Consider the following 22381-nt stretch of genomic DNA (forward strand, 5'->3'; position numbering starts at 1 on the left):
AAAACATGCAAAAATAAAAATTACCTTACTCCCAAACATGTACACAGTTAAGAGGCCCACCAACCCAGGAGAGCAGAGGGCTCAACTTGCCTGCCTACCAGGGAAAAATAAAAACAAAGATTGGGCAAGCCAGAGGGCAGTGCTTTATTTCACTTCTTGATGGGTTGACGGCAATCGATCTACCATTCTGTCCCTCAGGCCATAGTCGATGCCAGCTAGATTCTTCAATAATTAAATTTAATTTGTGCACATGGATCGAAATATTAGGAGGACTGCAAACTAAAATGAAAGCAGAAGATCGTTTCCTTGCCGATACTGCACCACTAATAAAATGAAAGCAGAAAAAGAATATGACGGAATTTATCCTTGAGCACTGATTCCACACAACATAGCAACCTCTAGACAACTCCCATTCTGTCACAGGGTACAATCCAATAGCATAATAAGCAATTCGACACCTGATTATTTCTTGAAGACAGTCTACAAACAAACAGCTTGAGTGAAATATTGCTCAGTAGTACGCTTTTCGAGGGTTGTTCTGCCAATGGGAAACGGGAGATCATCAGAACAAGGTTAGCCTTGTAGTAGTTGAACTTGCAATTCCAAGGAGGATATAATGGACTGATTTATTAAACTAATAGCAAACATCAGATACATGAAAAAGGAGAACAAGAGAAACAAGGGATAATACCAGGGGGTTCGGCCGGTGACGGTAACCAAGCATCATCCGCTTCTTGTACTGCTCGTATATATCATCATCAGCAGTCACCTCCCCAGGATTGTGAGCACCAACACCCAAGTGATCCTTCTTTACATCACCAGCCATGATCGGATTTGAAATACCATTTCTGGAGCTCCCTAGACCCTCACCTGAATGCCACACACTATTTCAGGCTTCCACTTCACATTACAGAGCAAAAACAAATAGTTTTAAATAAATAGAGATGTCCAACTAAGTTTTCAGAAATCATTACAGTCCACTCAAGTATAATAATACATCCCAAGTCATGCTGCGAACGAGGAATTCAACAAAACCACTAATGATTCCAACTCAAACCACATATGTTGATTGAGAAGGAGAAATGAACATGAGTCATCTGTATACCATGCATCTGAATCTACATAATCCATCTTTTACAAAATTCAAGCAACTTGTGGACATTTCAAGGAGGTTTAAGCAGATCAGTTATAATCTTGCTTTGTGGCCCTCAATAAATAATCATCAAAAAAAATTTAGTTCCAATCTTTCACGTTAAAAAGAAGTGGTATTCATGAGAACACCTTGTTCCCATTTCCTTACTGAACCAACATGCAAAAAGGTAAGCCATTAGAATAAGTACACTTTATCAATATAGTAATAAAGGCTCTAATTTCATTCCTTTGACTGATTGTTCACATCAGATCTCAGGTTTCCCAAACTCCCTGTACAATTGTTCCCTCAAGGCCTCAACAGCCAAACATGCGCATAATCAAACTCCATCTCGATTTTCAAAAAACATAATGCAAAATGCTATTGATAATTCACATGGTACAAATTAGGCACTGGCAAAATAAAGACTCACGAGCACACTTGGTTCAAAATTCCCAGCAGACCCATCATGCAAAATGTAGCTGTTAAAGTACACTTTAAAACACATGGTACAAATCAGGAACTGGTAAAAAAAGAGCTAACACAGGCCAAATGAACTAGAGGAAACATGCTATGAATAGTTTATTTATTTTGTTGAAGAGAAGATAATTTCAATCCTGCCATGCAAAGAAACCACCGTGAATATCCCATCATGAAAGGATTATTTGATTCATGATTTATGACTTCACAGAAAACTAGTTTTTCATGTGCACCCACATGTGTGCGTGAGAGAGAGAAAAAAAGAAGAAGGGGAGGGGGGGGACCTTCTTTCCAGCCCATTTTGGACAAGAGTTTATGCCCAACATTATCAGCCTGGATCTTTGCCCTTTCTGCAGCCTCCGTAGCAGCCTTTCGTGCAGCTGCATCGTTACAAGTAGACAAGAACTTCTCAAGCTCTTCTGGTGGGATGTAGTCGCCCATGTGATGACCTTTTTTGGAAAGACCTGCAGTGCCACAAATTTCAAAATAAGACCATTATATGAAGAAATCATTTGGAGACCACAATTTCTCTGCACACAAAGCATATAATAACCTTGAAGGGAAGCAGGAGGAGGCATCTCATCCTTAGAATGTTTAGGTTGTCTCCTCCTCTCTTCATGAGCAGCCTTCTTCATGTAGAACTCCATCATTGCTATAGGATCTGTACCTGCTGGTGCACTAGATTCACCTGCAACATGAAAGAGAAGTAAATCCAAAATTCAACATATGGATACAATTATGCATAACACATCACATGATTGATGGCTTCCCAACATAACATGGAAGTTCATCCATTTGCACACAAGAGAGGAGTGATGTACCGACTTGCCACCTGTACCTCTCTACATGATAATATCATGATAAAAAAATGCAACTGCTAAAAATCATGCGAGTCCAAAGCAATTTCTAGACACTCGTTGTAATACACAACCAATACATATATTCTTTAAACATCTGACACATAACGTTGGAACACAAACCAACTATCCAACATTAATTGGCTTTAAACATAATGAAGCCAATTCAGTAAAAGAAGTGTGAAACAAAGTCTGTTTGGTAAGCATTCTATTGTAGAGAGAGATTGATGGATTTGGAGGGACCCAAGCCTGAAAGGTTTGAGCAGGGGTACAGAATTGGATAAACTAACATTAGGATTATCTAATTTCATACAATCTACAGACTCCAATCAGTTGACCTTCACCAAGTGCGAACATCTCCAGTGTGCTCAAACAGCTTCTATTGTTAAAAGAACTTAAAGAACAGATTTTTTTCTCTTGGGTTATCAATAGAAACAAAATTTTCAAATATATCCATTGCATACTGATATGTGCTATTACCAGTTCTTCCTGAAGATGTTGACATCAAACCCTTTGGCTCTTCAGCATCATCGTATAGAGCTGAAGCAGGAATTTGGTAATTTGAATGCTGCTGCTGCAAGCTCTGATAACTACCTGTGGATTTAGATGCCGAAGTACTTGTACCACCTATGCAGACAGACATGAAAATTTCATTCTATGATGGACAAAATTTGAACAAGGAAAATTAAACACAGCAACACAAGCGAAGAACCTCAACAAGACAGCAAACAAATAACGTCCTTCTCCTAGAGCAACGTTACAATACTAATTTAATATGTCGAGCATTTTTTATTAGTCATAAATGAAGAAAATTTAAATCTTAAGAAGTGACTTTGTGTCAACATCAACATGTGAACTTTGTTCCTGGACTTATGGGCAGCGAAAATGCAGCCATGGAAGCTTCAAACAGCCTTCGCTCCCAGCCAAAAAGAATACAACTGCTACAAGGATCGTAATCAAAGTACTAACCACTAGAAGAGATTTGAGAATCCCTGCTCTGTGAAAGAGCCTTTTCTTCTTCAGCGAGCCTATACTCATAGTACTTGAAGTCTGCACAATTCTCATCAAATAAAAATCTGCAAATAACACAAACACCACTTATAAATAAAGCATTGAAGACCCCAACATGCAACATGAAGCAAAGTAAAAGAATATTATCAGAACTAAAAGGAAAATCATTGTGTAATGAAGCTAATGTTACTCATGACTAACTTGAATGGTGTATCTCCAGGATTCTTTTGGCGTGTAACATTCTCAAATTGCCTTCCATGTTTAGCAACAAAACTTGCTAGTTTGTCTGCAACATTCTTCACAGTAGGATCACTTGGGGGAGGTGGTGCTGCACATCACTTATAAAACTGATTAATACCAGGAGCATGAACAAGGGAATGCAAATAACTCTTGTAGCATGCGTGCCACAAATGCCAAATCTTTCATTGAACATCTCTTTCCACCAATGTTCGTTGGTACTTAAGATATAAGCTGCATTCATGAGACAAGAAACATTCAAGAACGATTTGTCCTCTTCATTTGCCAGTCAAGATCAGAGTAGCCATACCCAGATGATGGTTTCAATCGCACTCTACTTAACAACAGGGACAAACTTTATTCCACAGCTAAAGGCTCCTTGTTGGAAGAGATGCATACAAATAAAAGCTTTAACAACATGAAGACCTTAGGAATTAATGAAGATTGATAGCTACTAAACACTTCAAATGTGTCAAGGGGAAGGGGTGAGAAAGGAAATCATTTTACAAAAAAATTTTGCTCTAGTCATCTGTTTTGCAGATGAGAAGATCAAAGGAACATATACTCGTGACATACATGCAAATCCTCAATACAAATTCAAACACATAAAAAACTACGAGCAAAAAAGAGAATAGAATACGAATCTTTAGAAAGAAATAGGTATAAGCATAAGCACTCTAACAGCCGTGTGTGCATGAGTGGTAACTAAGATCATATCTGACACTGCAACAGACATCTTGTCAGAATGTAAAGCCACATTCATAAATGATAAATATCTCATGTGTCATCTATCAATCAAGAAGTCGAAACAGCAAAGAATTCACAATAAGCTTTCACTTCAACTCAACCAGATGAGAGATTATATATATTAGTAGTAATTACCAACATCCAATCGTCTCGATGATTGTTCAGAGGTATCCAATTGACCCAACTTCTGCCTCTTTGCCGATACATCACCTGAAGCATTTACAGCATCAACTTCATCTTCATCCTCCTCATCTTCACCCAACTTAACCGCAGGTGCCATAAGCTTTGACTTCTGTTTCAAGCTGAAAGCAAGTTTGCCACCCGAAGTAGTCGGTGGGGTCTTTCGTCCATCGTTAGCCTTCAACTGCATAGTTACTTTACCAAGAGAAGGTTTAGGCGTCACAGACCCTGAAACAATTGTTTTGGGTTTAGAATCCTTTTCTGCAGCCCCCTTATCCTTTTCCTGTTCCTTCCCATTCCCTTGCTGAAGTTGTTTAAACTTCTCCATGAATGAACCATCATTAACAAACAGACTGGACGGTGCTCCTTTGTCCATTTGCTAAAGAGCCAAATATCCTCAGGTCGTTTACAGGAAGTTACTGTCTGACAAGTAAGCTTTCAAGCAATTTAGACATACATGGCGACCTTTAGGCCTGATCTCTTTGCGACTGTAAATCTTGCGTTTCTTAATATCACAATAATAGTAAACAAAAAGGAAAAATAAACAACTATGTTACTGATAATCCACCCATATCCTTAATTCACAAAAACTATATCTTCTGCGACTCCAATGGGACTAAAAATTACTAATCCTACAAAGCTGCTAGCGATAAATTAACAATCCACAGAAACTAGACCGAACCTGCCCAACCACTCTGTCGCTTCTAAAACCCCTCGACTTCAACCACTTGCAAGCCCAAATCCCATTTTTTTCAACTCTCATATTTGTTTTAGCATCTTTATGATCCTTTAAAAAAAAAAGTATTCTTAGCTTTTTTTTATTAAAAACTTTCACTCATTGCAAGAAAATAATCCGACTCCCAATCATAGAAAAAACCCAAATACTTGAGAAATTCTATAATCGATGCAAAAACGAATTTTCCCAATCCTTTGACGGGTATAATCAATCACTAACTCCAATAAACTGACATGAATTCAATTCAGGTACGGGAGATATGAGAGAAAAATAATTCAAACGGAAAAAATTAAACAATTCAAACAAAGAATCGGAAACCCTAGAAATCAAATCTGGCAAAAAAAGAGATGAAATCTGAAACAAGTGAATAAATAGTACCTGAATGGTTTATTTCGAGCGTTGATGTCAATTTGTGAATTTTACTAAGATCGATCGTGATGATTTTCTGTTTCTTTTGGGGGCTTCATAGAGAATGGAGGATCCGAGAATGAGCTAAGGCTGCTAAGCCCCTTTTTTTATTTTTTTTTTATTCGAAGGGACCGTCTAAATTGGGGAAATAGAGGGAGGGTAAGGTGTTGCTTTCGTTTATGTACAGAGTAAAAGTAACACTATTGTCCTTGGTTTTGAGAAAATATGTGCTACGGTACTCTAAACACTATTTCCCTTCTCATTTTCTTTATTTCTTTTTAAAAAAAAGAATTATAAAATAGACATTTATAAAATTGATTTTTTTTATTATAATATATGATATTTGAAGAGAATTACCCCGTGTTGTTTTCGTCAAATCCTATTTCTGACTTTATTTGTGAGAAAACAGTAGCAGGTAAGGAGCTAAGGCCACCTGTCCAACAATCTCGAGGATCAAATTGATGCTTAAAAGAAGATGAGAGACTGTTCTTTCTTATTCTTGAAGGAGTTATTTGTACAGCTCCATCAAAGCAAGAAGCCGAAAATGCAAGAGAACCTGGAGGAAATTCCATTTCCATGGAGACAAGTAGGAGCATAGAAATCTTAAATGCAATAGCCCCTTTACCTTTCAGCTTCTTTCTACTCAAGAGCTTCTGCTCTACTTACCACAACTCAAGAAGCATCTCAACTACTCTCTTTCATTACCTGAACGCTTCTCTCCTCCTTGCTCTGTATGTAAATACTCTCTTTAACTTCCTGTTTCAATACGTATAAGATGCTTTATTTATTTTTTGAGGGATGTTTCTTGTTTACTATTTGTGGGTATGGCAGAAAGAGGGAACTCTTTGCCGAATGAAGTAGGTGAGGGAGTTAGAAGAAGCTTCTAGACAGTTGAGCTATGAGCAGCTTCAATTCCCCTCGGAAACTTGCGCGCATGGCACTGAGGATATCTTGCTTGATTTTGGCAAACCAGTGAGAAAACCAATCAATTATTTGATAATCATTTTGTTAGCAGTTATTTGTAGGAGAGACGATAGGTGAAGTGTGTGTTGCCAAGGAACTCTTCATAATGCAGTCAGTGTGGGTCTCCCACTCTTGTGGTTCTGTTAAATGCTTCTTTGCTCTTCATGAAACACAACTGTAAGCAAATCGACTAACATTCCCAGATGAATTGCAAACTTCTGGAATGAAGGCTGCAGCTAGGCCCTCAAGTTCAAGAAAAACTCCATTCGAGCTTCGTTCTTTATAATTAACCATTACAAAGTTGCAGTGCAATACAGAAATTGTAAGAAATCATAACAAGACACGTGCTTTGTCCATGAATGGATAAACAAGTGCTTGAATCTGAATATCCCAAAACATATATATTTTCATCGGGTTTGTTAGGACCACCAAGAATAAAACAAGCTAGTATAGGTGTAGCCAGGTCAACAACAGAGCAAACTCAATAAAAATGAAACAGGTGATTGTGCAAAATAGCTACCGCGACTCTTGTCTCTCCACCGACATGAAACAGTTGGATTATATTATTCTGTGGTGATTTCGCAATTTAAAATCTCATGGCGTTGTCGCCTTTTTGACGAGGAGAGGTGTATGTTGGAGGTTGGCCATTCTCACATGACAAGTTTCAAAACTTTCCATGATTTTCTAATCAAGACAACTCCATGTTCTTTCATGGGTGATCATTTCCCATGTATCCTTCATTTAGGCCATTTATACGCTCAAATATTGTCCTCTTTTTTATATATTTTTTCTTTCATCTTTTTGATACTGTTCTCACATATTTCCTTCTAAAAAAATTTAAAAGGTGAGCTCATCATTGGATTTCATTGACCGTTTACATTAAAAATCAGAAGCCAGGATGAAACTTTTTTTTCTTAATCGTTTACCAAAAAGAAACGAGACTTTTTGGAGACTATGAAGTCAATGTAATAATTTTACAGCAGAGAAGCATTGCTGAATATAGTGGAGAAAATATTTCAAATTTATCCTATATTTTACGTGGTTCGTAAGATCTTTAGCAACAAAAGAAACGATTTAAAGGCACTACTGACAATGGTAATGTTTCGTTCTAAATCCAAAGTTTATAAAGTAGGGAAAAACTACAGAGCACCCCCCATGTGTGCGTGTACATAATACATGTGCTATGGCACCCAGACAGCATAATTATAGTACAGTATATCAAACTCAAACTCAGTCCTATACAAGTCACTGCCTGATTTCATCCTTGATTTTATGAAATGGAAGACCTGTCAGAAAAGGAGAGCCTGGTGTGATTTAATGGAGGGACATGGACTGAAAGAAAGGCCCCCTGAAGATTAGGTAAGACTGACATTTAACAGGAATGCTTATATACATTAATGCTGGTTCTCTCATGTCGTTAGTTCGTATTTCATTGATGGACCTGGAAAGAACAATGGTCCGGAATTTATACGGAGATTCTTTCTGAAGGGGAAAAGAAGACAGATGTCCTCAGCTCCACAGCTACAAAGGGATGAATTGTGTCAGCATCCCTAATCAATTCGTGAACCCATAATTTGGTAGAAGAATTCTCGTCCAGTACTAAAGAATAGCACTGATTATTTTGCTATAGTAAACTTGTTTTACATGGCAAGATCTACTTTTGAAAAAAGTAAAAACTGAATACAAGAAAACGTCTTAATCATTAGGATGGGGGGTTATAATAGTGAAATCATGGTAGGGTCTTAGTACCATTGTGGTAGATGATATAGCCATTGTCCATTCTCAACTGAAAGTCTTCGGGTTTTTGCATTTTCCAGTAGATAATGCTATAAACGCAGCCTTTTGCTTAGAAACTGCTAAGCTGGAGAAGGGGCATTTGTGTTTTGGATTCACCTTTCCTGTCTGGTGACTGAGGAAGCATGTGCTAGGGTCCCTCATGGGCCTACCTCACCTATATTTCGTGCCTGCCTTCGGGATTTGATCGCAATGTAGTGTATCATCATAATATCACCAGGAGAGAGAGCTGGAAGGTTTGTTGCAGAAAAAGTTAATGGTTGATTCCAAGAATTATTCTTTCTAAGATGTCAATTAACCGCTCTCGGGTTAAGATCAAGCTGTAGATAAGTATAGATTGTGTTATATTATATATAAAAAAAAAAAACTAACGTGGAATCGGAATTAAGAAACAAATGCAGCTAAATCATGTAATGTGCTAGCTGCTTGTGCATGTGCAAGCAACTAATCACAGTATTTATTTATCAAAAAAAATGTAATGATCACAGTATGATCTTGAACTGTAAATTAGACAACATATCAAGGGCATACTGATCCAGAACAAATATATATAAGCAACCTCGTCTCCCAACCTCCAAAACCTCCTCTCCCCTTCTGATCATCTCTCTCTCTCTCTCTCTCTCTCTCTCTCAACGCACTCTGTTTTCATTACCGCCATCCTCCTCTTAAAAACACAAAACTACCATATTCTAGCAATTAGCAAAACACCTCCTCCGGCATTTTACTATAGCAAAACTCAAAATCATCAGGGATGAGTGTATTACTACTCACAACACTAACTCTCCTCTTCACCCTCATCTCCGTCACTTCCAGCTGCACTACATCAGACCTAGCAGCGTTACAAGCCTTCAAGTCTACCCTCGATGAACCATACTTAGGCATCTTCAATACCTGGGCAGGCACCAACTGCTGCTCCAACTGGTACGGCATCAGCTGTGACCCCACCACGGGCAGAGTCGCAGACATCAACCTGCGTGGTGAATCCGAAGACCCCATCTTCGAAAAAGCTGGCAGGTCAGGTTACATGACAGGTTCCATCAACCCTTCAATATGCAAACTTGACAGACTGTCTACTCTCATTCTAGCAGACTGGAAAGGGGTTTCAGGTGAAATCCCTGAATGTGTTGTTTCTTTAAGTAATCTCCGAATCTTGGATCTCATAGGTAACAAGATCTCTGGCAAGATTCCTGGTAATATCGGGAATCTACAGAGACTCACGGTTTTAAATCTTGCCGATAACGGACTCACTGGAGAGATTCCTTCGTCACTTACAAAGTTGGCAAACATGAAGCATTTGGATCTTAGCAACAATATGCTGACTGGTCAGTTACCTTCTGATTTTGGTAACTTGAAAATGCTTAGCCGTGCATTGTTGAGTAAAAACCAGCTTAGTGGAGCCATACCAAGCTCTATATCGGTTATGTATCGGCTTGCAGACTTGGATTTGTCTGTTAATCAGATTTCGGGTTGGCTACCAGACTGGATAGCCAGCATGCCGGTTCTTTCTACGCTTAACTTGGATAGTAACATGATTTCCGGTCCATTGCCACAGTCTTTGTTGAGTAGTACCGGTTTGGGGATGTTGAACTTGAGCAAGAATGCTATTGAAGGTAACATACCGGATGCTTTCGGGCCAAAAACTTACTTTATGGCTCTTGATTTGTCGTACAACAATTTGAAGGGACCGATACCCAGCTCACTTTCGTCGGCGGCATATGTGGGGCATTTGGATTTAAGCCATAACTATCTCTGCGGACCAATTCCTGTTGGGTCACCATTTGATCACCTTGAAGCATCCTCATATAGTTTTAATGATTGTCTTTGCGGGAACCCATTGAGGGCTTGTTAGTGTATTGATCGGCCGATAAAGCGTCAAATTGGGGGTTTCGTTTTTCTCCCGGGGTACCGGGTGAATGTTGTTTCATAGATGTGTCAAAGTGTCGTTATTGTAAAAGTATCATCATCGTACTAAAGCTTGAGTTATTTCTAGATTTTATTGTTGTTGATCCTAAGTTGAAATGGACAAAACGTAGGGCAGTTGCAAACTTGCATGCACGTGATAAGCAGCATGAGGTAGATGGACAGAGATTCTTGGGAAAGTTAGATTAAGATCGTTTAATATTAATTAACTACTAAGCACCATTATAATTATTTGTATAATGAATGGCCATTGCATTGTTGAAATAATTGTAAATAATAGTTTTTTAAAAAAGTAATTTTTGCTTAAAAATATATTAAATTAATATTTTTTTATTTTTAAAATTTTATTTTTAACATCAATATATTAAAATGATTTTAAAATATAAAAAAATAATTAATTTTAAATAAAAAAAATAAATATTTATTTAATATTATTTAAAACGCATTTTCAAATACTACCTTAAAATGGCAACGGGACCGGGACGCAGTCCTTGTATCATTTGATCACTCTGGGGTAAGGTAATTAAGAACATATCAAGCACTTTCTCTTTGTTTTTTTTCTTTAGTCTTTGGATCCGAAAGAACAAGCATGGCAAAAACAGCATCCACGTGATCAACAACGGTAGGATCATAAAGATATTCGACATCATTCGTATGTAAAGATTCGCTTATAAATTATTTTCTTAGTTTTGCTGTTGTTCTTCAAGGCCTTGGGCACTTGAAACAGAATCGAAGCATGTATCTTTCTGAACTTGAAAATAATTATCCACGAGTAATAAGGTTCCTGGGTTTCTTTAGCTACTGCTCCACTTTCTGAAACCTGCAGATTTTCTCGGTGCTGTACAGAAGAGCAAGGACAAATCAATCAATTTCTTCCATTGTTTGATATTGCGAATAGGTTTGACGATAATAGCATGATGATCTAGTTGGCCTACAGAAGATCTTATGAACCAACTCATCTCATAAATGAAATCCATGCATACTTCAGATAAATCAGTCCAATACATTGGATTTGAGCAAGCTCCTACCAAGCAGTAGCACATACCAATTATTGTTTGCATAAAGATAGAACATATCCATACTTTTGCGCATGCATTTATTAAAGATAGCACTTATATTTCCCACACAGCATTTCTGCCATGGCTGTTGGGAATAGGAGTAACGACAGAAGCAGAGATCAGACTCTCGTACAGCAATGCATGTTCCTAAGTAATAAATGCTACCTTCCTAATTGATTCCCATTTAGCAATGCTACCCTTCTCACCGATGGAGCCAATTAGCAATAGAGGCTTTGATTTGCTAGTGTGCACCAGATGTCTCTACTGCTTTGACGAGAACCAGACTAGTAGCCTCCATCCTCACAGACCAGAACAGAAAAGGTAACATGTTTTACCTCCGAAAATGGCATCCTCTTTGATGACCCTTCATTAAGATGGTAAAAGAAACATCTTCCAACAGCACATGATGAAACCTGCCAATTCTAAGTAACTTCTTGAACGTCCTTCCAAATCCAGAAATGCGTACCATCCACTAGTGACGCTGAGATTCCCCTGGTATCTTTCCTTCTTTCATAGATACCCATCAAAGTGCAAAACACAACACTTCTCTGGTGACCATCCATGCTGTTGATATAATTCCAATTGCGTTGATCTTGAAATCCCAATACCAAAACAGGTAGACAGTTTTCTGGAACACTTTTTATAATATGTTGATATAATATTTTTTTTATAATTCCAAAGGCATTGATCTTATTTCCATCAAAGTTCTGTGTTGTGGTATCTCAGTTTCAGTAATTATGTTCTCTCACCGAAATCTGAAGAAATTAAATTTCAGTAATTCTTCATCTTGGACCCAGAGCAAGGATAGGAAAAACAACACCTCCTTTCCCCTTCTTCTTGACTTCTTTTTATATTAGTTTAGTTGTTATACCTTGTCAAGTAGAAAATGGAAGTTGTACCTCTACCTCTTGCTTAGAGCTCCGTCCTCATTTATTAGACCAGGTTCATATATTAGTATCCGTTTAGGAAAACTGTGACTTTTGAAAAGCTCCAAATTCTAGCTTCTAAAAATAACATATGGAATATTAGCTTTTAAAGTATTGTCGAAAAGCTAAAAGCCACAGCCACGACTGAAGATGAAATAGGTTACACATGGTACAGCATTTCTAATCTTAGCAGATCGAAAGATTCGAAACAACACATCAAGCTTGGATTTTGAACCTATAAAGCGGTCCAAAGGAAAAAATAAAAAACTGCAAAGGAAGTTGGAATCAGAAAAATAAACAAGTCATAAAGCAGAATACCATAATTGTATCCCTGAGCAACTGTAGGTCGTTTAAAAACATGCAAGAATTTCCTATCCCAGCTGACAGTAAAAGGACTATTCTCAGCATAAAAAGAAGCCTAAGGAACATCACCTAGATCTTTGTAAAACTGCTCAGGAACAGTAAATTTCCATATTGATATGGTCTCTCAATGGTAAACAAGAAAAGGAACCTAATGTTAAGTTTTACTTTTGATACACATCAGGTAACAGGGGAAGAGGATTGATCTTGCAGATGCTCAAAGATACGGGCTTCCATTTATCAGTTATTTACCAGATTGGTTTAAAACTAAAATTAATGGAATAAACAGTTAAGACATTTCAAGCTCAAGATCACATTTCAGATTCAAATCCAATATTCCAAAATCCCTCAGGAGTCATGGGAGGAACATACTTGTATCGATGCCTAGAAACACCATCATGATGCTCACAGCGGACATTCTGCTTATTACCATCACCTCCATTATTGGGGAGAACTGCGTCATAGAATTTTTTGCACTGCTTGCATTCAACTCCTTTCAAATTTTGCCGCTCAGCTTTCTTTCGAACTGGTTCAACATACTTGAAACCTCTTTTGCCACCTATTGTTACTGGCATCTGCTGCTCTCGTAGGTTACGATCAAGATTTATATCCTGCGTTTCATCATCTGAACTGCTAGGGTCCATGTTTTTATCATTTTGAAGTACAATGTGGAGATCCTGAACTTCTTCCTCCATGGTTTTGTCCAAGTCTGCCCTGAGTTTCTCCAATGGGGTATCAAGGAAATCATCATGAGGGTCAGGACCATCTTTTCCTTGATGAGATCTAGTATCTATCCAACTAGATGCAGGTCTCTTTGTGCCAATTATTTGAGCGGATTTTACAGTGGGAGGACATTTTGGTGCGACAAAAATAGAAGTAGGAGATTTGAAGTTTGCGATTGGAATTGATTTCACAACGTTATTGTCCACCAAGCGATCGCTGGATTCATTTTCAGTTTTGACTTCTTTCGTCTCACAAAATGCTGCAGATGCATCTACACTTTTGTTTCCACCGTCTAAAATACCAAGCAACGGAAGATTGGTTAGTATCAGGAAGAGAAGTACATGCAATTTATTGTAAACAACAAAGCATGCCCTGAAGATTGTGTTCTTTTCTTCTTCTTTTTTCATTGCAGGATTTTATAAAGCACAAGCACCACAAATTCAGAGAAAAACAGAATAAACATACATGTCAATCTTGAAGCAACTACCAGAAAAATTCACCAATTTATACTTCTCTTCCAAGCTACAACTACTAGCAAATCACCACTAAATTCAATCGTCTAGTTCCTCTCCGCTTTATAGAAAAATGAAGTAAAAAATCAATAAAACCTTACCAGATGAAGTTGTCGGCTGATGCTTGAAGGAACCACTTTCGTCTTCTAGTTTGTCTTTGAGCGTATTCTTCATAGTAAGACCAGACTTTGTGCAGAGGTAGTTGTATTGAGACCTCAACTTCATGTAAAGACCATGCAAATCCCTCGTCTTCCTCTTCTCGGCCAATAACTCAGAGTCCTTCAATTGAATGTTGTGAAGAAGTTTATCGTACGAAACCTTTCCTTCAGCCTCTTTACCACTGCTACTTAGATTTTCCTGTAGCTCATTGACCTTCTCCTCTAACCCATTCACTTTTTCCAAGAGCTCCCTTTTATCATTCTCGGACATGTCTAGCTGTTCTTTTTGCTTCAAGATTTCTACAGCGTTCATATCAATTTGTTGAAGCAATTCTGCTTGCAGTACTCTTCCCCCTTCAGTTTCTTCCGTTTTCTCCCTGAGCTTGTTTTTAAGTCCACTAAGATTCTTCTCCAGACATTCTACTTTGTGCATGTGTTGTTCATTCTCAGTCTTCAACTTCTCATTATCCTCAATCATTGACAACAGAGACAAAACTCTCTTGCTCAAATTGTTTGCCAACTCTGTTTTCTCTGCTACTTTCTCCGACTTCTTCCTGACCTCATCTTGCAGTTCTTCAACATTTTTCTCTAAGCTCTTCACTTTAGCAAGCAGCTCATTGCTCTTCCCTTCGTTCCTTTTCAATTCCCTTCCTTTATCCACTATCATAGCCGCCTTCGTTTGAACCAATTGGAGTAACTTATTCTGTAATTCCATCCCCTCGTCAATTTCCTTAGACTTCTTCACAACCTCCTGTTCCAGCTCATCAATTCTAGATTCTCGATTTCTTAGCGTAGCAGCAAGCAGCGCATTTGCCTTCTCGTTCGGCTTTTCCTTCTCAACCTTGTTTCCTTCAACAACTTCCTGCTTCTCAACTCGAAGTTTCTCAATTTGCTCCAAGAGATCTTTTTCCTTCTCTTTCCACGCCCCTTCCGCATCCGCATAAATCTTCTGCAAACTCTTGGATTTCGCTTGGAAATTCGGGTAAAGCTGGTTGCAAAATATGTATTCTATCTGAGAGATCCTATCTTTCGCCTCCTGGATTGTTGCTACCAGTATAGTACTGAGTCCAGAGACATACTTGACATCGCCATTTTCTAGTTTCGGACAACACTCCAGGTCGCCCTTCATTTTTCTAACAAGATGGATAGAAATCCTGCAAATTTTGAAGATCCTCAAAGCACAAAAAACCAACTTGATTACACAATGGCGTGAAATGCAGTTAAAATAAAAGGATTGATTATGAGAAACTAAGCAACATAACCTAAAAAAAGGTTTTAAATTCCGCAAATGGAGGGTTTTTATTTTTTTTACCTCGTTTGCTCGGGAAACAAACGGGGAATGAAGATAAGGAAATGGAAGGGGTACAGCATTGATAAGAGAGAGAGAAAAAATTAGGGATTACCTTATGTAATTGAATAGAATGGATTCGGTGTGGTTAGATCTGACGTTGTGAAATTTTGAGCAGGCGGTGGCGGGTTTAATTGTCCATTAAAATGGCCACAGAGCAAAAGCTTCGCGGGCACGATTTGCTTTCCCTCGCGGCAATGGACTGATTGGGCCCTTTAGTGAATTGATAATGGACCAGTTCACCGAATTTCAACTTAATATGGAATTATTCTTTGTTGTCCAGATAGAGGCATTTTCTAGATCATAGTGCTTTTATAGTATTTTCATGCTAGTAAAAGGGATCAATTCAACTTGGAACTTGAGTCGTTGATCAGGTAGTCAATCCAAAAAAATATAGAAATAAATTCTTGAAATAATTTTGTTTTAGAAGAAAAAAATAGAATTTTCTCATTGATTTTTATTTAAGTTAAATTCTAAGTTGATGAATTGTTGAGTTGATAAGACATTCTAAATTTTATAAACATAATATTTTTTTTACTATGAGAGTAATTTTCAAGTTATAATAATTTTATATTAAATTATTAATGGCTATCTTATTATTGTTTATTATATTGAGATGTTAATTATAATAAAAATAATGTTACAATTTGAAACTCTAAATATTATAATTAAAATTAAATAACTTAAAATTATTAGATACAATTTAAATATTTTATTATATTTACTCGCTAGTATAAGATGTACTAGTCCATTGACCCGTATTCTAACGCGGGTCGAACTATTTTTAAAAAAAATATAGAAAAGAACACTAAGAACATGGAAATTTTTTTGTAGTGCTATTAAACACGGGTAAGAAAATAAATTTTGAAATTCCTTAGACTTGATACTTGGCACGAGTTTCCGGTCAAACTATATAAAAACTAACACCATGTGAATTGGTTTGTTCATTAGGTTCAAAGGAAACTCGGATAACCGATTTTTATTTTAAAAAATTAATGTTGAACGATGAAACTTAAAAAAAAAACAATAAGGCAAAAAATAAAAAGATAATGTTGGGACATGTCAACTTTTCAAACTTGTAACCCGAGTTATTAAATTGAAAATATCATATATAAAAAAACTATGAAACTCAATCCTTAAAAAATCTAACATTGAATGATGAATTATTGCTAATATTATTATCATTTTTATTGCTATCATTGTTACTATTATTATTATCATTGCAGCTATTACTATCACTACTGTTAATAATAAATAATATCATTATCATCATCATCATCATCATTATTATAATTATTATTACTATTGCTATCGCTATTATTCCTATTACTGTTAATATTAGTAGCATTGATATCACCACCACCACCACCACTACTACTATTATTATCACTATTATCATCACAATTATTAATATCATAATCACTATTATCATCACTATTATCATCACAATAAACTATTATTGCTATTAATATCTTTACTATTATTATTATTATCATCATTGCTACTATCTTAATACACTACTATTATCACTATTATTATCATTGTTAGTATTATTAATATTATTATTATCATTGTTATTACTACTATCATACTAATATTATTATTTGTTACTATTATTATTACCACTAATGTTACTATTAGTAGTATTATTTTCATTATTATCACAATTATTACTGTTATTAGTATTATTATCCCAATTATTATTATAATTGTTGTGTTATTATCATAAAAAAAACTATTATTATTGATACAATTATTATAATGAACTAAGTTGTATTGTTATTATTGTTACCAGTTTTTTTTTTTTTATTATTATTATTATTATTATTATTGATGCTATTATTATTTTTGTTTTTATTATCACCACCACCACCACCATTAGTATTATTGTTATTGTTGTTGTTGTTGTTGTTAGTAGTAGTACTAGTAGTGCTGGTAATATTGTTGTTATCATTACTACTACCACTGTTACTACTATTGCAACCATAGTTATTAAACTCGAATCGGCCATGTGGGTCGATCCGGGACCCGATCGACTAGGTGGTTGGACCGGTCCGGGTAAGGTAAAAGACCGGTCAATGAAAAAATTCGATCAAACCCAAGCAACCCGGACAAACCCAGACAAAACCCCTTTTTTTATATATTTTTTAGTTGGTTATTAACTCTTTTCAAAGTTCACTATATAAATAGTAAAGGAATGTTTTATTTTTTCAATGTGGAATTTGAAACTTTTTAGTATATATACTTTATATTCCAAAAAAAAAATTACTTTTTCAATGTGGGATAAAAAACGTTTTTGGTTTAAATACTTTAACTTAAAAGGATAATATAATATATTTTCAAATGTGAGATTTGAAGGATTTGAAACCCTTTAATATATATAATCTATATTCACAAGTAATTTTTTCAATGTAGAATTTAAAGCCCTTTAGCAAATACACTCTATCTTCACAAGAAAAAAATTATGTTTTTTTAATGTGGGATGAAAAAAATTATGTTTTTTTAATATGGGATAACATAATATCTTTTCAATGTGGGATAAAAGTTTTTTTGAAATATTCTTTTAAACTTTATTTTTTACAGCATGTATAGCCTATATTCATATGAATTGTTCCTTAATTTTTTCATATGAAAAATTAAAACTTCTAATTTTTTTTTTAATTTTCCCAGGTTGACCCATATAACTCGCAACTCAACTCCTTGGTCGAGTCAACCACCGGGTCGGGTTTGATAACTATGATTGCAACTACTATAATTACCATAATTAATATTATTATTATTATCACTATTATTATTGTTGTTGTTATTGCCATTACTATTATTGAAATAACAAAAAACACAAACTTGATTTGAAGGATAAAACTAAAAACCATAAAAACTTGTCATTTGCCAGGAAAACAAATAAAACAAATAAGATATCAAAAGAAAAAGGATCAAACTGAAATTAGTATTATTATTGCTATTGAAAAAAATCATAAACCTAACTTGAAGGATAAAATTGAAAACTAATTTTGACAAAAAATATCAAAGAAAAAAATAAGAAATCAAAAGCAGAAGGACAAAATCAAAATAATTATATATACAAACCATAATTGAAGAATTAAATTGAAAAAAAATAAAATTTCAACAAAAAAAAAGACTAAAATCAAAACCAAAATGATGGATTCAAAAATAACAACAACAACAATGAGGGTCAAATTTAGTTTTTTAGGAACGAGAGAGAGAGAGAGAGAGAAAAGAAAAAAAAAGAGGGTCATCCGCGATAAACCAATCACTTATAAATGACATATGTCACCCATCGAGGAAAATGACAGGACAAAGAAATAAATGAGATGATGAAAACATATTTTCAACCACCGGAAGGTGTCACGCGCATCGTTCAAAATACACGACACCTTCTATACACCAACGCATGCACACGTCAGCAACCCTTTCAATTTAAAAAATAGTAAATTACGTTATTATCCTGACCAAACTAGTAATTACAAAATAACTAATATAAAAAGACATCAATACCCCTGTGTTAATGGCTTGTTTTTTTTTTTTAACTCCAAGATCAAACCTGTAATTTAATTGTATATTAAAAAGGTAAAATGTTGAAAAGGCCATTGACCAAAGTAAAATGATTTTTTTTGCTTTCAAGGGTAGTAAAGTAATTTTACGATGCAAAACACATAATAAAAAGACAAAACACCTCTACACAATTCTCAAGTTACAAATGAACTTAAAAAAAATATCATTTTACACCTAAAAAGACAACAATATGAGATATTTTTTCAATGATAAATTCATTATTTTACTATCACAATCCACAGTAAACAAAGGTATATATACAATAATTATCCCACATGTTTTAGCTTTTCTCTTTAATGTATAAAGATTGATTTGTGAGGCTGTTAACAACACTCACACAAAAGGCACCGGATGCCTAAAGGAGCCTAATCCATAATTTTCCTGTGGATAACTCCTTATTTTCTTATGATATACTAGATCATTCACCTGCATCACGCTACGCTATGATTCAAGTTAAATTTTTTTAAAATATATATAAAACCGGTGCCTAAAGAAGCCTAATCCATAATTTTCCTGTGGATAACTCCTTATTTTCTTATGATATACTAGATCATTCACCTGCATCACGCTACGCTATGATTCAAGTTAAATTTTTTTAAAATATATATAAAAAAACGTTTAGATATTGTTAATTTTTTTTTGTTGAAAAAAAAACCATATGAAAATTGATCTGATATGACCCAATTAATTTTACGGGTTAAAAAACAACCCGGATAACATGTAAAAATGTAGTTTGACTAAAAAATATTTTCAAGATGATATCTTTTTTTAACATTAAAATAACAACATATTGGGTTTACTTAGGTCAACTCGAATTAACATGTCAAATTTGTGGTTCGGATTGGAAGACTATGATAACTTTATTGAAAGCAAATCAAAACAAATTATGAAACCTTGTTCTCAATCAACTCAGAGAATAAAATTAAAAAAAAATCAATTAAAAAAACCTATAAAAACAACTCGAGTTAATTTATTAAACCCCACGTTCTGGATCATATAACCAAAATAACCTTATAAAAAATAAATAAAAAAAATTATAAAATCAATTTTTAATTAGACGGATATTAAAAGTTGAGATTAAAAAAATCATAAAAAATAAACTTCCAGAAAACTGAAAGAAACAACAGCACTTAAAAAATGTTGAAGGTTGAGTATTAAGTTTCTAAAACACCCATTCTGAACAGCAATCCTAATCCTAGACAGGAGACTTAATAATTTGTGCGTGCTAAAATCCATTTCCATTTCAATAGCACGCGAGAGACTACAAGTAGGCTTTAGCGGTGGCAGATCTCTTGCAATACCCACTAAAGGAAACAAAGTTCAGAATTGAACTTTCACAAGACAAACTTCTGCTCGCACGAAAAGATTGCATAGTAGAGTTCTTGCCAAAGTACGTGAAAACTAGACAAGGGCCGATTGGAACCGCACATGAACAGCACGGAGCAATTTATCTTATAACAGCCATTCATTTTCTTAAATACGAAATTATGAATTATGAAGCCAACCTAGTTAGGATGTCATTCGCAGATACACACAAAATCGCGTTCACTTGTAGAGGCAAGGGCCGATTAAGAAACTTAATACTCAATTAAACATCAACCAAAACTCTGAATGCATAAATAAAACGTCAAGGATACTATCTTTGCTAAAGATGTCTCCAAGAGAATCCAAAACAAAATGAAATTCACTGGATGAATCAACAATATAGCCAAAACTGCAACTTAACATATAACACTAAGGAGGCAGGTTACTTCATTCTTCTTCGTCATCAATGACCTTGGTGCCCAAACCCTTAAATCCCTCTGGAGGAAGCTCTGAAACAGTGACAAGGGAATAAAATTCTTCCTTGGCATCTTCCTCATCATTCCTCTTCCGTGCAACACGAACACGAACTCTCCGTGGCACACTCCTAATACCTCGGCTCCACACATGCTTGTTTAGCTTAACATCAACTCTGACATCAGTTGTCTTCATGGCCTTCTGTGCAAACTTCCTTATCTCCTTGATGGCCTTTGGAGCCTTCTTCTTGAAGGTGCTTCAAATAGAAATCAAACAAAATTTAGTTCAAAGATTATTGAAACATATCACATCAGTAAATCTATAAATCTAGATTAGCAATGAGAAATCTCAACTTTGTTTTTTAAAAAAAGGCTTTGAACACAACTTCAGAAAACTTATTCAATTGCATCAATTATTAATCTAGCAGGTTTAAACTTCGTTACTTTACAGCTTGAACAGCCCTGGGTGTCGCATTCAAAAGCACAAAGTACACCATTAGTTTCAACAAAATACCCTGCCTGCAAGTACTCTGAAAACGCGTACACATCACATGCTAAGAAAATAACGCAGAAGGGAAAACAAAGCATACAACAAAAATCTAAATAAGAGAGATAGCAAATTGGAAAGGAAATAAAATCATTTTATGATATTAAGCTGTGAAGAATAACAACAATCCAGCCAACATCTAAACACAAACAAGTATAAAGAAAACATTTTCATATTTATATCACAAGCAAAAAGCTAAAAAACAACGATAACAACCAAAGCTGCAAGTCAGTCACACGCAACATCCCCATCTAGAAAAAAATAGATGAAGAGAAAATAGCAAACGAGAGCAAAAACAGATCTCGTATTATATGCAACCCCCCAACTTTTGTTGCTTCTAATTATCTTAACATATTCACTAAGGTATTCGATTTGCAATCACAGGGCATTGCCATTAAGTATTGTACTCTTTCGTTGCTGATTAATAAAATCAATACCCTCAGCTTTCCAATCTAACCAAGATTAGTTGGTTTACACGGTCCAGCGAACATATCAATAACTAAGAAAAGAAACATGGCAAATAGAACCAATCAATCAATGAAAATTAACAATAATTAAAGATGAAATTAAACTGTTCTTAAATCAGATCTAGACCATTTTTAATAAATGATGAGAGAGTGAATGAGTGAGATACCATCCATGCAAGCGTTTGTGAAGGTTGATGGTGTATTCTCTGGTGATAACCTCTTCCTTTCTTCCTTTCCCTGATTTCTCCGGCATCTTCGCAGCTCCGCTATTCCCAGAAACAGTCTTCCTCCTCCTATCGGCTGCTACAACAAAACCCTATTACCGCCGCAGCCCACCCTAGAGTAACTAAATAAAGCCTCGTTTTTCCACAAAACTGCTGCTTATATACCCTCATGTCCGAGGCTAGTTTTGTCATTTGGATTTCTGTGTTACGAAAAAAGCCCTAGACTTTTGTTTCCTGGGTCTGCT

At 35.5% G+C, this 22381-nt stretch overlaps 4 protein-coding genes across 10 annotated transcripts; 1 reads left to right on the forward strand and 3 right to left on the reverse strand.

Annotated features, from left to right (window-relative positions):
- Positions 1-280: 280 nt before the first annotated feature.
- LOC133703768 (SURP and G-patch domain-containing protein 1-like protein) lies at positions 281-5960 on the reverse strand. 5 transcript variants are annotated; one of them, XM_062128456.1, is made up of 9 exons: positions 5756-5960; positions 4597-5060; positions 3679-3805; positions 3436-3542; positions 2947-3093; positions 2163-2297; positions 1894-2073; positions 692-870; positions 281-538 (listed from the first exon to the last, which is right to left on the reverse strand). In XM_062128456.1, exons 2-9 carry the CDS (start codon positions 5015-5017, stop codon positions 512-514), a joined length of 1323 nt encoding a protein of 440 aa, XP_061984440.1. In that variant the 5' UTR covers positions 5018-5060; positions 5756-5960; the 3' UTR covers positions 281-511. The 5 variants fall into 5 exon arrangements, with proteins under 5 accessions (XP_061984440.1, XP_061984431.1, XP_061984421.1 ...); XM_062128447.1 differs by having other exon boundaries at positions 4597-5076; XM_062128437.1 differs by having other exon boundaries at positions 4597-5129.
- A 3150-nt stretch (positions 5961-9110) lies between these two features.
- On the forward strand, positions 9111-10531 carry LOC133698511 (DNA damage-repair/toleration protein DRT100-like). The gene has a single exon (XM_062121460.1). The coding sequence runs from the start codon at positions 9294-9296 to the stop codon at positions 10389-10391; it is 1098 nt and encodes a 365-aa protein (XP_061977444.1). The 5' UTR covers positions 9111-9293; the 3' UTR covers positions 10392-10531.
- Positions 10532-12885: 2354 nt separating this feature from the next.
- Positions 12886-15753, reverse strand: LOC133694990 (protein gamma response 1-like). 3 transcript variants are annotated; one of them, XM_062116731.1, is made up of 3 exons: positions 15603-15753; positions 14143-15332; positions 12886-13821 (listed from the first exon to the last, which is right to left on the reverse strand). In XM_062116731.1, exons 2-3 carry the CDS (start codon positions 15326-15328, stop codon positions 13118-13120), a joined length of 1890 nt encoding a protein of 629 aa, XP_061972715.1. In that variant the 5' UTR covers positions 15329-15332; positions 15603-15753; the 3' UTR covers positions 12886-13117. The 3 variants fall into 3 exon arrangements, with proteins under 3 accessions (XP_061972715.1, XP_061972698.1, XP_061972706.1); XM_062116714.1 differs by having other exon boundaries at positions 14143-15353; XM_062116722.1 differs by having other exon boundaries at positions 14143-15371.
- Positions 15754-20688: 4935 nt separating this feature from the next.
- Positions 20689-22279, reverse strand: LOC133668689 (large ribosomal subunit protein eL31-like). The gene is made up of 2 exons (XM_062088642.1): positions 22080-22279; positions 20689-21155 (listed from the first exon to the last, which is right to left on the reverse strand). The coding sequence occupies exons 1-2, from the start codon at positions 22163-22165 to the stop codon at positions 20873-20875; spliced, it is 369 nt and encodes a 122-aa protein (XP_061944626.1). The 5' UTR covers positions 22166-22279; the 3' UTR covers positions 20689-20872.
- Between the last annotated feature and the right edge of the window lie 102 nt (positions 22280-22381).

This window comes from Populus nigra, chromosome 1, assembly GCF_951802175.1.
Source record: "Populus nigra chromosome 1, ddPopNigr1.1, whole genome shotgun sequence".
Classification (NCBI taxonomy): Eukaryota; Viridiplantae; Streptophyta; class Magnoliopsida; order Malpighiales; family Salicaceae; genus Populus; species Populus nigra.